The sequence below is a fragment of the Lampris incognitus genome, chromosome 3, assembly GCF_029633865.1.
Source record: "Lampris incognitus isolate fLamInc1 chromosome 3, fLamInc1.hap2, whole genome shotgun sequence".
NCBI classification, from domain to species: Eukaryota; Metazoa; Chordata; class Actinopteri; order Lampriformes; family Lampridae; genus Lampris; species Lampris incognitus.
In genome coordinates this window covers 56,742,902-56,758,008 of record NC_079213.1, presented here as the reverse complement: position 1 = coordinate 56,758,008, position 15,107 = coordinate 56,742,902, and the positions used below count along the sequence as shown (strand labels likewise).

Sequence of the window (15,107 nt, the reverse complement as noted above, 5' to 3'; positions counted from 1 at the left end):
TATCATGTAGGACGAGTACTAACAAGTACTAGTATGTCAAACAGTGGTCATCTGTCCGTTCCATGCACGTATTCAACAAGTATTTATATCTAAGTTCTTCAGCAGCTAAATCTTAAATATTCAACCTGTCAGAGAACCTTTGACGCTGTTATCAGCAAACAAAACGATCTTCTGAGTTGGAACACTGGTGCTCCTCGTTCCCTGCAGATACGCTAAAGGCTACGACCCTGACAACTGGCTGTCCGTTGACCCGGAGACAGCAGAGATCAGGCTTCACAAAGTCCCCGACAGAGAATCGCCCTTCTTGGTTAACGGGACGTACAGAGCTCACATACTCTGCCTGACACACGGTGAGGTCATCAAACCAACTAACACCTTCACTGAAGAGGCTGGCTCTTTTAGGCTCCGGGTACAAGGTACAAACTGGAAAGTGAGGCGTCCGGGTGGTGTGGCGGTCTATTCTGTTGCCTACCAACACGGGGGTCGCCGGTTCGAATCCCTGTGTTACATCTGGCTTGGTCGGGCGTCCCTACAGACACAAATGGCCGTGTCTGCAGGTGGGAAGCCGGATGTGGCTATGTGTCCTGATCGCTGCACTAGCGCCTCCTCTGGTCGGTCGGGGCGCCTGCTCGGGGGGGAGGTGGAACTGGGGGAACAGCGTGATCCTCCCACGCGCTACGCCCCCCTAGTGAAACTCAAGACTGTCGGAGGAGGCACGTGGTAGTCTGCAGCCCTCCCCGGATCGGCGGAGGAGGCGGCGCAGCGACCATGACGGCTCAGAAGAGTGGGGTAATTGGCCGGATACAATTGGGGGACCCCCCCCCCCCAAAAGAAAAAAGATTCCAGTGATATTCTCCTTCATCTGGCTGCCTGCAACAGTGACATTCAACTACTCAGCAAAGTCATTTAAATGTGTGACATGTCCCTGTGCGTCCAACAGATGTCCCTTCTAAGACGGCCACCGGCACCATCGCCCTGCAGGTGGGGGATGTGAATGACAACTGTCCCGAGCTGACCAGCACTGTGGACTACATCTGTACAGACACCGAGGTGGTCAACATCACAGCACAGGATAAGGATGGAGACCCCAACGGAGCCCCTTTCCGGTTCAGCCTCGTGCCCGAGGGTTCTGGCAGGGACTGGGAGGTGAAGCCCCTCAGTGGTATGGAGGGCTCTATTTAAAGCTTGCTTTGCATGTTCTCCCCGGGTCTGCGTGGGTTTCCTCCGGGTGCTCCGGTTTCCTCCCCAAGTCCAAAGACATGTAGGTCAGGTGACTCAGCCGTACCTAATTGTCCCTCGGTGTGTGTGTGTGTGTGGGGGGGGGTCGGCCCTGTGATGGCCTGGCGGCCTGTCCAGCTTCCCGCGACCCCAGCTGGGATAAGCAGCTTGGATAACGGGATAGAATTTATTAGAATATTCACGTGATGTTTAATATGAAATATGGTTAACAGTTCAGATTATAACTATTTTTTCTTACAGTCAGAATAAGATTGAATTAAAAAGCACATTACAATGTAAGAGAAAACAAAACAAAATCAATACGATACCACACGACACGACTCGATACAATATGATACAATATGATACAATACAATATGATACAATATGATATGATACGATGCGGTACGATACAATACAATACGATACAATACGATACAATACGATATGATACAATACAATATGATATGTGATACGATACAATACAATATGATACAATACAATACGATATGATACAATATATGATACAATACAAAACAATATGATACAATACAATACAATATAATACGACACAATACGATACAATACGATACAATACAATATGATACGATACAATACAATACAAATCAATATGATACAATTCAATATGATACAATATAATACAATACAACACAATATTATACAAAACAATATGATACAATACAATACAATGTAATGTGCAAGAGTCCCACGTGGTTTACAGTTGGTACCTTATTACTGTGCAGATCAAAACCATGAACTTAGAATACTGCAAGTTTTATTCCTTTAAACTCGTTACTGTGAAAAACTGATTGCAAAGACAGAGTTATCAGAACTAAGTTGTCTCATTTCACAGTAGCAAAACGCCTCACAGCTGCTGCTGGTGCGACCCAGTAACCATTCACTCACCACATGGGTTTATTTAGTCATCAGTGTGTTGGAACTTGTAAGACACAGATATGAAATACTTCTACAACCCATGCTGACCAAACTGTAAACATGAGGAAGCCACAGTTTTAAAAGTTTACTAAAATAAAAATGCATTATTCTTCTTATCCTCTCTTGAGGGAAATGGTGTGTCTTCCTGAGTGGGTTGAGCTCTTGAATTACTGCTTCTTTTGGTCCAGATACCAGTGCCTCTCTTAGGCCTCTCCGGCCCCTGTGGCCTGGAAATGTCCTGCTTTCCTTCACCATCTGGGACCAGCAGGGTGTGGCCTGCCCAGAGCCACAGCTCCTGACCCTGCTGCTGTGCACCTGTGGCCAGGGTGAGGCCTGCAGCCCAGAGGCCACAGACAGATCAGCTGCTCTCAAGGAGCGATCATCCACCTTTGGAATGCTGGGAATAGGGCTCCTGGTCTTGGGAATGCTGATACTGCTTTGTGAGTATGAGTTTCGTGAGAAATAACAGTAAAGCTGTCCGGGTTGCGTGGCGGTCTATTTCGTTGCCTACCAACACAGGGATCGCCGGTTTGAATCCCTGTGTTACCTCCAACTTGGTTGGGCATCCCTACAGAGACACAGTGTCTGCGGGTGGGAAGCCGGATGTGGATGTGTGTCCTGGTCGCTGCACTAGTGCCTCCTCTGGTCGGCCGGGGCGCATGTTCAGGGGGGCGGGAACTGGGGGGAATAGCGTGATCCTCCCACGCACTATGTCCCCCTGGTGAAACTCCTCACTGTCAGGTGAAGAGAAGCTGCTGGTGACTCCACATGTATGGGAGGAGACATGTGGTAGTCTGCAGCCGTCCCCGGATCAGGAGAGGAGGTGGAGCAGAGACCGGGACGGCTCAGAAGAGTGGGGTAATTGGCTGGATACAATTGGGGAGAAAAAGGGGGGGGTAAAAAGTAAATAGTAAATCAATTCACTCTCTAATACAGCATTGGATCTAAATATGTCTGAAATGTACCATTCATTCAGCCTGTATCAGAAAAATGGAATCAATTTGAAAAAATATGAGGGTTGGTTTCTAGGTTTTGTTTTTTTCTTCCTAGGTCTGTTACTGATGACCTGCTCATTTGGAGGTGGGCCAGCGATGTTCATGGAGCTTCCGTTTGACACCAGAGAACACATGATTCCCTATCACACAGAGGGCCAAGGGGAGGACCGGGTAACACATGTGGAACCGTCGCACAATAATAGATATTACATAAGTTATAAATGAGTATGAGTTTAAATACTTGGGGTCAACTGTCCAAAGTAACGGGGAGTGCAAAAGAGAGGTGAAGAAGAGAGTGCAGGCAGGGTGGAGTGGGTGGAGAAGAGTGTCAGGAGTGATGTGTGACAGAAGGGTACCAGCAAGAGTTAAAGGGAAGGTTTACAAGATGGTAGTGAGACCAGCTATGTCGTATGGTTTGGAGACAGTGGCACTGATGAAAAGACAGGAGGTGGAGCTGGAGGTGGCAGAAGTGAAGATGATAAGATTTTCACTGGGAGTGATGAGGAAGGACAGGATTAGGAACGAGTATATTAGAGGGACAGCTCAGGTTATACGGTTCGGAGACACACCAAGAGAGACAAGATTGAGATGGTATGGACATGTGTGGAGGAGAGGTGCTGGGTATATTGGGAAAAGGATGCTGAATATGGAGCTGCCAGGGAAGAGGAGAAGAGGAAGGCCAAAGAGGAGGTTTATGGATGTGGTGAGGGAGGACATGCAGGTGGCTGGTGTGACAGAGGAAGATGCAGACGACAGGAAGAGATGGAAACGGATGATCCGCTGTGGTGACCCCTAACGGGAGCAGCCGAAAGTAGTAGTAGTAGTAGTAGTAGTAGTAGTAGTAGTGGTAGTAGTAGTAGTAGTAGTGGTAGTAGTAGTAGTAGGAGCAGCAGTAGTAGTAGTGGTAGTAGTAGTAGTAGTGGTAGTAGTAGTAGTAGTAGCAGCAGCAGTAGTGGTAGTAGTAGCAGTAGTAGTAGTAGTGGTAGTAGTAGTGGTAGTAGTAGCAGTAGTAGTAGTAGTAGCAGTAGTAGTGGTAGTAGTAGCAGTAGTAGTGGTAGTAGTAGTAGTGGTAGTAGTGGTAGTATTAGTAGTAGTAGTAGCAGTAGTAGTAGTGGTAGTAGCAGTAGTAGTAGTAGTAGCAGTAGTAGTAGTAGTGTTCTCTTAGCCTCAACTAAAAAACTACAAAAATGCCTTCACAACACTGTAATGAGCTCCAGGCGAATGGAATTAATTTTTGACATATGTGAATTTTGAAAAGCATCAATACAAGCCTTTAAATTGTTGTTTTCTTACTTTATACGATTGTTTTAACACCTTTCCTTTCCATCTGACAGGACGTTCCCTTGCTTGCTTGTGCTCCTGCCCAGATGGCACATGATGGCGTAAGTGCCACCCATGCCAACAACGTGGCAAGTAACATGAACGTCTCCCTGATGGCTGTCAACAGGCCCGCCATCTACAGCACCAGGGCTGAGAGCAAGGACAGGGTGGACAGCAGTGGTTTTGGGGGTTTCTTCCATGGCCAGATGAGCCAGAGGGAGTCCTACACTACAGCAGCACAGCAACGCAGTGTCTACTCACAACACATCGCCCTCCCGGATGTGTACCTGCAGGAATTCTATGACCAGGTCAGCAAATCTGTTAATCTACTGATTACAAGCATATGCACATAGTACTCAGTATCACCGCCCATGTTCTGATTCACGTACTGCTCACCATCAACTGGCTTGCTTTCACATTTTCACAAACTTCTACTACTACTACTACTGCTACTGCTACTACTACCACTACTACTATTACTACTACTACCACCACTACTACTACTACTACCACTACTACTACTACCACCACTACTGCTATTACTACTACCACCACTACTACCACTACTACTACCACTACTACTACCACCACTACTACTACTACTACCACCACTACTACCACTACCACTACTACTACTACCACCACTACTACCACTACCACTACTACCACTACTACTACTACTACTACTACTACTACCACTACTACTACCACTACTACTACTATTACCATTACTACTACTACCACTACCACTACTACCACTACTCCTACTACTACTACCACCACCACTACTACTACCACCATTACTACCACTACTACTACTACTACTACTACTACTCCTACTACTGCTACCACTACTACTACTACCACTACTCCTACTACCACTACTACTACTACTACCACTACTACTACTACTACTACCACTACTACTACTACTACTACTACTACCAACACTACTACTACTACCACTACTACTACTACCACTACTACCACTACTATTACCACTACTACTACTACTACTACCACCACTACTGCTATTACTACTACCACCACTACTACTACTACTACTACCATTACTACTACTACCACTACCACTACTACTACTACTACTACCACTACTCCTACTACTCCTACCACCACTACTACTACTACTACCACTACTCCTACTACTGCTACCACTACTACTACTACTACCACTACTCCTACTACTACCACTACTATTACCACTACTACTACCACTACCACTACTACCACTACCACCACTACTACTACTACCACTACTACTACCACTACTACTACTACTACCACTACTACTACTACCACTACTACTACTACTACAACTAATACTACCACTAATACCACTACTACTACTACAACTAATACTACCACTACTACCACTACTACTACTACTACTATCACTACTACTACCACTACTACCACTACTACTACCACTACTACCACTACTACCACCACCACTACTACTACTACTACTACTACTACTACTTTCGGCTGCTCCCGTTAGGGGGCGCCACAGCAGGTCATCCTTTTCCATCTCTTCCCGTCCTCTGCATCTTCCTCTGTCACACCAGCCACCTGCATGTCCTCCCTCACCACATCCATAAACCTCCTCTTTGGCCTTCCTCTTCCCCTCTTCCCTGGTAGCTCCATATTCAGCATCCTTCTCCCAATATACCCAGCACCTCTCCTCCACACATGTCCAAACCATCTCAATCTTGTCTCTTGTTTTGTCTCCAAACCGTCCAACCTGAGCTGTCCCTCTAATATACTCGTTCCTAATCTTGTCCTTCTTCATCACTCCCAATGAAAATCTTATCATCTTCATCTCTGCCACCTTCAGCTCCACCTCCTGTCTTTTCATCAGTGCCACTGTCTCCACATTTCACATTTTGACAAAGCAGTCAGAAATATGGTAAACAAGGCGTCCGGGTGGCGTGGCGGTCTATTCCGTTGCCTAGCAACACGAGGATCGCTGGTTTGGATCCCTATGTTACCTCCGGCTTGGTCGGGCGTCCCTACAGAGACAATTGGCCGTGTCTGTGCGTGGGAAGCCGGATGTGGGTATGTGTCCTGGTCGCTGCACTAGCGCCTCTTCTGGTCGGTCGGGGCGCCTGTTCGGAGGGGAGGGGGAATTAGGGGGAATGACGTGATCCTCCCACGTGCTACGTCCCCCTGGTGAAACTCCTCACTGTCAGGTGAAAAGAAGCGGCTGGTGACTCCACATGTATGGGAGGAGACATGTGGTAGTCTGCAGCCCTCCCCGGATCAGCAGAGGGGGTGGAGCAGTGACCGGGACGGCTTGGAGAGTGGGGTAATTGGCCAAGTACAACTGGGGAGAAAAGGGGGGGAAGCCAAAAAAGATAAATATGGTAAATAAAAAAGACCAGTCTAATTGTAGTGTGGACAGTGAAGTTCCACAAATCTTGAGAATGAATCGGGAATGGAGTCAGAGCAACATGTAACCCAGCATCTTCCTACATCAACACAACTCACAGTTCTTCTCCACATTTCTTCTAATACAGATGAAACTATATTGCTTGACAATAAAATAACTGAACATTGCCATTAGTTTACAAATGGATTGCGTATTTAAAGATTATTGGAGTGGTGGTTTATCTCATGATTAGTTGGATATTGTGCGAGCTGGTTTTCTACTTGGCTGTTCAGTCTGCAGAAAACATGCTCTTCAGTTTTCATTTCTGTTGTCTTGCAGAGCACACGCCGTGGATCTGAGCACCTGGAGTCAAGAGATAGTCTGCTGGTTTATGAATACGAGGGTCAAGGCTCTCCTGTTGGCTCAGTGGGCTGTTGTAGCCTCCTGGAATCTGAAAATGACCTCCAGTTCCTCAGTGACCTGGGGCCAAAGTTCAAGACACTGGCTGATGTGTGCTTGCCAGAACCTGTAGCCTCTCCAGGGTCTGAAACCTCTGTCATTCAATGTCACGGGAGTCAGGTTAAACAAACTGCCCAGCCTATTTTGGAGTCTAAACAATCCACCATCAGCAATGGGAGTTGTTCTGATAATGAAAATGTCAACACCATCCAGTCATCTACAATGAGTCGTTCCTGCTTTAACCAAATATCCAACTCCAACATCACTACAAGCCAGACCTTCAACAGCACTAGCAGCACTGGCCATGCAGATCTTGTCAGCCCTGCAAGCACAGCTAACCTGGCTATGCTGCATCCGCCTGGCCAGACACTCATACTACAACAGCAACCGATGTACTACACCACCACTCCCGTGCTGCAGCCCATGCCCTGTATAGTCCAGCTACAGCTTGAAGACAGTGCCCTGCTTGCTGAGAGGCCGGTTTCCACCAACCTGCAGGGCATGATAATTGTCAATGAAAGTCTTGGGTATACACAGTGCATCACACAGGAAAGACATAGCAATGGTGTGATTACTTTCCCAGCACCAGTGATAGATGAGGGTGAAATGGTGACTTTTACGAACAAGAGCCACAGGGGAGGATTCCAGACCAAGTCTGATGGTCCAGGACATGCCACATTAAACAACGGAGTAAATGGGCTTCTGAGGGGTGGAGGCGGGGGTCAGAGTGTTCTAGGGGTAGGAGTCAGGCTGGAGAAAGCTCACATTTGCGAGGAGGCACTGCCGGCTGCTCAGAGCATCATGTTGACAGGTGGAGGCATAAACCTGGAACAGGTGGTGTCTGAACAGGCATTGTCAGGGCAGGTGTGTCAAGTTGGCCAACATATCATGATAGAGAGGCCCAGAAATCTGCCCTCAGTATCTCCCAATCCAGACCCTCTGTGTTCAGCAGTCACAAGTCCAGCATCAGCTGGTTCTGGGTTTATTGCTCCACTGCCCCTGGTTGCATCCTCCGCAGGATCAGTGTCAGGTTCCCTGCAAACACTGCGCACGGTTAGGAAACAGGTGACCGAAACCTAGGGAAGATCAGAACAGTGGAGAAAGAAGCGATTACATGTTCAAGATTACATCCAGCTGATGTCAAAAAGTTTGTCACAGCTCTGTTAAAGGTTTTGTCCATTAAAACAAAGTAATCAGATACAATTTAAAAATATATTTTAATTTTTTTTTTGTATTCTGAAGAATTATGTTACTGCTTGTAAGATACGTAGATAAGGAGAGCTTTGACTACAATTTCATTTATGCGCTTTTAGGCTTTTTGGCCATTTTGTATTTCTATTTGCCTAGTTATTAAGGGAACTCTAAGGACAATAATATTCCTTTGTTATTTCTGCTTTATGCATTTATCATCTGTCTGTCTTTCTTCACTGAATTTTCTGCACTATTAATGTTTGTCCATATATTTGCATGATATACTTGGGGTGTTTAATTGGTATAGGCTTGTGACCAATAGTCCCTATTTTGAATCTGACAACTACTGCAAAATCTGACTGACACTCTGCCCTCTTTAGCAGCTAGTGCTGAGGTGCCACTGAGCAGGGTAACTATTCCAGTGATACCCCTGCATTGCAAAACAGCTGCAGCAGTGCTGGGCTGCTTTCCCGGCTCTACATTTGCAAGTGAAGCCCTTCCTAGATATGTTAAAGTTTGAAATTTCGGAGGGCGTCCGGGTGCTGTGGCGGTCTATTCCGTTGCCTACCAACACGGGGATTGCCAGTTCGAATCCCTGTTACCTCCGGCTTGCTCGGGCGTCCCTACAGACACAATTGGCCGTGTCTGCGGGCGGGAAGCCGGATGTGGATATGTGTCCTGGTCGCTGCACTAGCGCCTCCTCTGGTCGGTCGGGGCGCCTGTTCAGAGGGAAGTGGGGGGAATAGCGCGATCCTCCCACGTGTTACGTCCCCCTGGCGAAACTCCTCACTGTCAGGTGAAAAGAAGCGGCTGGTGACTCACATGTATGGGAGGAGCCACGTGGTAGTCTGCAGCCCTCCCTGGATCGGCAGAGGGGTGGAGCAGCAACCGGGGCAGCTCGGAAGAGTGGGGTGATTGGGGAGAAAAAAGGGGGGAAACATCCAGGAAAAAAAGATTTAAGTATCAAAGTAACCTCTTATTTCAACCTAAAAGACAAGAAGAAAAAAAATCTGACTTAAATGCCTTTCCCAGCCAAGTTGTAATGTAAACCTTTCTTTTAAAGCTTATGACTACACTGCAACAGCGTCTGAGAGCTGAGCAGCTATGGTGCTGGACACGAAACAGCGACAGATGGAGGTTGGACAGTGTCCTGCAGCTGTCATGATGCTTCCTCAGGCTACTTGTGTGTGATGCAATTAAAAGGCAAGGGGTACACGGTAACCATTGCATGTGTGTCTTGTTATTTCAGCAAAAATATCTGCACTTGTATACTCCTTTTGAATAAACAGGTGGCTGTGGCATGAACGTTTTCAAAAACGGTCTTAGAAGAAATTCTTAGATGTGCTTGACTTGCAGAGTCTGATGAAAAGCCCTATGAACTGAGATTTGAGTTTGTGGAACTTTTTTAAGTTATTTTGCATGTTGTATATTTTAATCACCAGCTGTGTTTACATGGACTGTCTGAAGCCCACCATCAACCCCCTTGACAATTGTAACCTACAAAAAGACTGACTGGCCGGTCGCCCCCCCTTTAGGTTAGCGACGTCGCCTCGTGGTGCAGTACAACCGGATCGAATCCCGCAGCGGGCGGAAATATATGGCCAGCTACGCTGGGGACCTGTCCCCACCACTTTCTGTCATGGCCCATTTTGACCCTACTCTTTTATTTTCTTTTTCTTGCAAGCCTTTGCTTAGTCGAACTTGGTATTTGGAAAAAAATAAATACGTTTGTGCAAATCTTGTCATTAAAAGAGATACCTAAAATCACTATGATCCAGGTAAATCTAAATCCAAACAACATGTTCTTGAGCGCTTATCTTCTGCACCCTATCTTGCTGCGGTGCACTCGGTATGCAGCAGCGCGACAGACCCCTTAACAGAGTCAAGTTCAGATCCAAAATCAATGGACTGATGAAGAAACGGACTGATGAACTGATGAAGGAACGGACCGGTGAACTGGTGAACAAACGGACGGATGAACTGATGAAGAAACGGACTGATGAAGGAACGGACTGATGAATTGATGAAGAAACGGACTGATGAATTGATGAAGAAACGGGCTGATGAACTGAACGAACAGACTGATGAACTGATGAAGGAACGGACCGATGAACCGGTGAAGGAACGGACCGATGAACCGGTGAAGGAACGGACCGATGAACCGATGAAGGAACGGACCGATGAACCGGTGAAGGAACGGACCGATGAACCGGTGAAGGAACGGACCGATGAACCGATGAAGAAACGGACCGATGAACCGATGAAGAAACGGACCGATGAACCGATGAAGGAACGGACCGATGAACCGATGAAGAAACGGACGGATGAACCGATGAAGAAACGGACCGATGAACCGATGAAGGAACGGACCGATGAACTGATGAAGGAACGGACCGATGAACTGATGAAGAAACGGACGGATGAACTGATGAAGGAACGGACTGATGAACTGATGAAGGAACGGACTGATGAACTGATGAAGAAACGGACTGATGAACTGACGAAGGAACGGACTGATGAACTGACGAAGAAACGGACTGATGAACTGACGAAGGAACTAGTCCATGGGCCAGAGCCCAAAATTTCCTATTTCGGTACACTCAAGGTGGCAAAACTTACTTATAATTTTTGAAAGGATCCATGTCTGTAGATGATATTTTGGTATGATAACCATTCCTGAGTGGCAGCTGTATCACAGTTATCAGCTCATGAAGTTAACCACCCCCTAAAGTAAATTGCATTTTAGACGCTGGTGCATATCCTGGTTTAGCCTCATGGTCAGGACATTTTTCAATGTTCTATAATATTGTCTTTGGTATCATTTTAAAGGGGACCTTCTTAGCTTTCATTCAAGCCCTGTTGTGGATATTTCTCACAAATATAGAGGTCACTTGAGCTCTTCAACCCGTCAATAACACACATCTTTCTGCAATGTTCGCCTAAACTATATACTTTCTTTTAGCCCTGTGGCATCTAGGAATATCAGGGACACAAAACACAAAAACTGGAATACTCACAGGACTGTAAAGATTCAGGAAATGTATAATATACCCATACTATTTCATTGTGTGAGGTGATTGTGAACCTTAAATTAGAAGGGCATTATTACTAAGAAACTAACTAGACCAAAGCCAGTTAGTCCATGGGTCAGACCAGATATCGATATCACCCAAGGTGACACAGCTTCACTGGTGCCATTTTATTTGGTACACTAACAGAAGTAAAATAATACATGATAACCTTTCCAAATGAGCAGCTATTTCATTTTTCTTTCAGGAAACCTGTTTCTGTGCCTCTCACGATTGTGTATTTGCCCAGATTTTTACAAATATAGCATTTCAACACCCCTGGTACTGATTAGCCTAGCTTAAACTCTGGGACAGTTCTTAGTTGGCCAACAACCAAGGATAACCAGTACTGTGTACTTCCATTCATTGTGCTAAGCTAGGCTAACGTGCAGCCAGATAGCTTTCTACTAAACACATATAGAGGAAACTGGTATCTATCTTCTTGTCTCACTCTGGAGAAGATTGTAAGCTAATTTCCCATAATGTTAGCATGTTCTTTTAATGTATATGTTAATATGATTAGTTAAAGTGGCTACGAGGAACTTTCATCTTGTGTTGATTTTAGCGGCCTCATGTGGACAAAATACAGCTGTTGCATAGCAACTAGGTAATGTATCTATTTGTGGCTATGTAAGATAAATAATGGTAATATGACGCTGGTGAAGCAAAGTAAACTTTGTTTTAGTAGTGTTCATACACCTAAGTTACATGTATTTGTCTGTATGTGGCAGGTGAAAACTGACTGAATATGGCCACTGGTGAACAAGCAAGTTTTTACCCAATACCAAAGCGCCCACGGGTGGAGTGCATTATCCACTGTTCTGATGATACAGATAAGCTGGTTTCACTACAAAGTGTCGACTCATGGAGAACTCTGCTCAGGGCAGCTCAGATACGAAATCATGCACCAGTTTTGAAACTGGCAAAAGACATTCCTGAGGGAACTTGCCAAAGAAAATCAGTCTCTCAAAAGGGAGCTGCAGACCCTGAAAAGTGTCCGTGCACAAGATGTTATAGCCAAAGCAGCCATCAAATTGAGAGCAGACATTAAAAGTCAAGATGTTCCTCAAACCTGGCCGCCTGAAGTCAAACCAGAAGCAGAATGTCCTACCATTCCAGAGTCGCTCATTATCTTCCTGTACTCTCTACTCACAGGCTCAAATGATCCTGATCATGCATCCCAGAGAGTGCAGTGCCTTCTGCAGTCATTTGGCCATGACATAGTATATGCAGTGACATGTGGAAATACCAAGCCTTCCAAGCACATTGTTCTGCCATTCAGTGTCAAATCGTTGACAGGAAATGTAGAGCTGATAAACATCCTCAACCGACTTGGTCACAGTGTGTCCTATTCACAGATGGAAGAGATCAACACTACCCTGTGTCTCCAGAAACTCTCATCATCAGGGAGTGGCATTGCCCTTCCAGCTAACATCCATCCTGGCATATTCACAACTTTAGCCTGGGACAATATCGACCGTCTTAAAGAAACTGTCAGTGGTGAGGGAACATCTCACAGAGTCAATGGGATTGCTGTGCAAGCAAAGCCAGCCAACCCACTTCCTGTCCAACCCATGCCCACTGTTCCCAAAACAAAGAAGAGAAGCATTGATGGACCCCCACCAATGTTACCAACTTACAATGCTGGACAACGGGTAGGGCCACCACAAAGCAAAAAGTCAGATGCCGATACTGCAGCCAATACTAAGCTTGCCAGAGAGAAAAACCTTCTTTGGGTCCTAGCACGCATGTCACAACAAGAAGAACAGTCAGTCAGCAGCTGGACAGGCTTCAACATCCTGACTCGAGGAGAGATGACGGTCATCCCCGACAATATAGGCTATCTGCCTACCATCAATGCTCCAGCGACACAAATGTCTACTGTCAACGAGGTGCTTAACCAGTCACTGAGCATCATGCAGTGCTTAGGCCTGAGGAAGATTGTCTGTGTCTTTGACCAAGCCCTGTATGCGAAGGCTGTCGAGATCACATGGAAACACCATGACAAGTTCCATGATATCATCGTTAGGCTTGGGGTATTCCACACCATCTGCACACTGCTGGCAATAATAGGAAAGCGTTTCCAAGATGCTGGACTCAAAGACCTCTGCATTGAGTCTGGCATGATTGCAGAAGGCTCAATTGCTGGTGTTATGGATGGCCGCAAGTACAACAGGGCAGTGCGACTACACAAGCTCCTGTATGAGGCTCTCATGCGACTGACCTTGAATGGTTTCCTGTCCTGGTTGGAAGAAACTCACAGGAATGACATGGTTCACCTGAATGAGACACTGAAGACCATTGACAGCCTTGGGAAAGAAGTCTCACAACCTGCTTTGAAGGAGGTCCTCGAGAACAGCTCTTGTACACGCATCATGGATCTATTTGAAGTCTACCGTGAGTTCCTTAGAGGTGGAAACGGCAGCCTCTCGAACTTCTGGATGTCCTATTTGGACATGGTTGAAATCTTGTTGGGGCTCATCCGAGCATCCAGAGAGGGAGACTGGATGCTACACTTGGCTAGCATTCAAGCAATGATCCCATGGTGCTTTGCTTATGACAGGATGAATTATGCACGCTACCTCCCCTACTACTACGCCCAGATGTCTGAGCTGCCCATCACACACCCAGATGTGTACACAGAATTCATGGAAGGAGGCTTCTCAGTCCAACTGAGCTCCACCAATCCCTTTGGCCGAATCCCTGTTGACCAAGCTATAGAAGAAACGGTGAACAAAGACACCCAAACAGCTGGAGGGACAAAGGGATTCAGCTTGAAGCCAGGAGCTGTGACCAAATATTATCTCACAGCTGAGTATAGAAGCATGTACCTCAGACAGCTGAGAGACCTGACAGGTCAAGGCAGGTGCAAATGGTCTCATCCAGATCTACAGAGTCCAAGGATCAAGAGAGATGAAGCAGATGTCCAGTCTCTCATGGACCTTATGGAGAATAACTGGCTCAATCCTATGTCCCCTGATGAGATTGATTTGGTTAGCCTCTCCACTGGCAACATGGCTCCACCTGATGTGACCATAGATCTCTTGAGAGCTCTTGAGAAAGGAGAAGAGGCCTACCAAGCATTCCAGCAAACAAGGTTAGATGCAGACCCACCACCTGTGAAATTCCACGACAAGATGACCAAGCAAAGTCTGAAAACATTCTCCAATGTCAGCACAAAACAAGCTCATGGAAAGAAAGCACAGGATGTGGTTCTGAAGGCAGATAGAAACCTTTTCAGTCACATGATCCTGGTGGCTGAAAGCAGGAAGGTGAATCTGAAGGATGTCCTTGCCTACCCATTGGGCCCACTACCATGGGCACTGGCAAATGCTGATGGGTCCTTACGAAAAACAAACAAGGCTGCACTTACCAGAGAGCTTGAAAAGAATGTATCTCCTGCAGAAGACATCCCAATCCCATCTACTTCCATCATTGATGGGATGAGCCTGGTCCAAAAAATGAATGGCAACAACAAAACCTTTGCACAGGTGGCAGAGTCAGCCTTGA

General features: G+C 46.3%; 1 protein-coding gene across 1 annotated transcript in view; it reads left to right on the top strand.

Annotated features, from left to right (window-relative positions):
* The window catches only part of LOC130109765 (desmoglein-2.1-like), a 75,946-nt gene extending 67,528 nt beyond the window's left edge, over positions 1-8,418 (top strand). Inside the window, exons 11-16 of the mRNA XM_056276747.1 lie at positions 208-350; positions 941-1,162; positions 2,364-2,615; positions 3,226-3,341; positions 4,505-4,798; positions 7,219-8,418. Of these exons, the coding sequence (XP_056132722.1) occupies positions 208-350; positions 941-1,162; positions 2,364-2,615; positions 3,226-3,341; positions 4,505-4,798; positions 7,219-8,418 (2,227 nt within the window). The remainder of the gene's footprint in view (positions 1-207; positions 351-940; positions 1,163-2,363; positions 2,616-3,225; positions 3,342-4,504; positions 4,799-7,218) is intronic.
* The last annotated feature ends 6,689 nt before the right edge of the window (positions 8,419-15,107 follow it).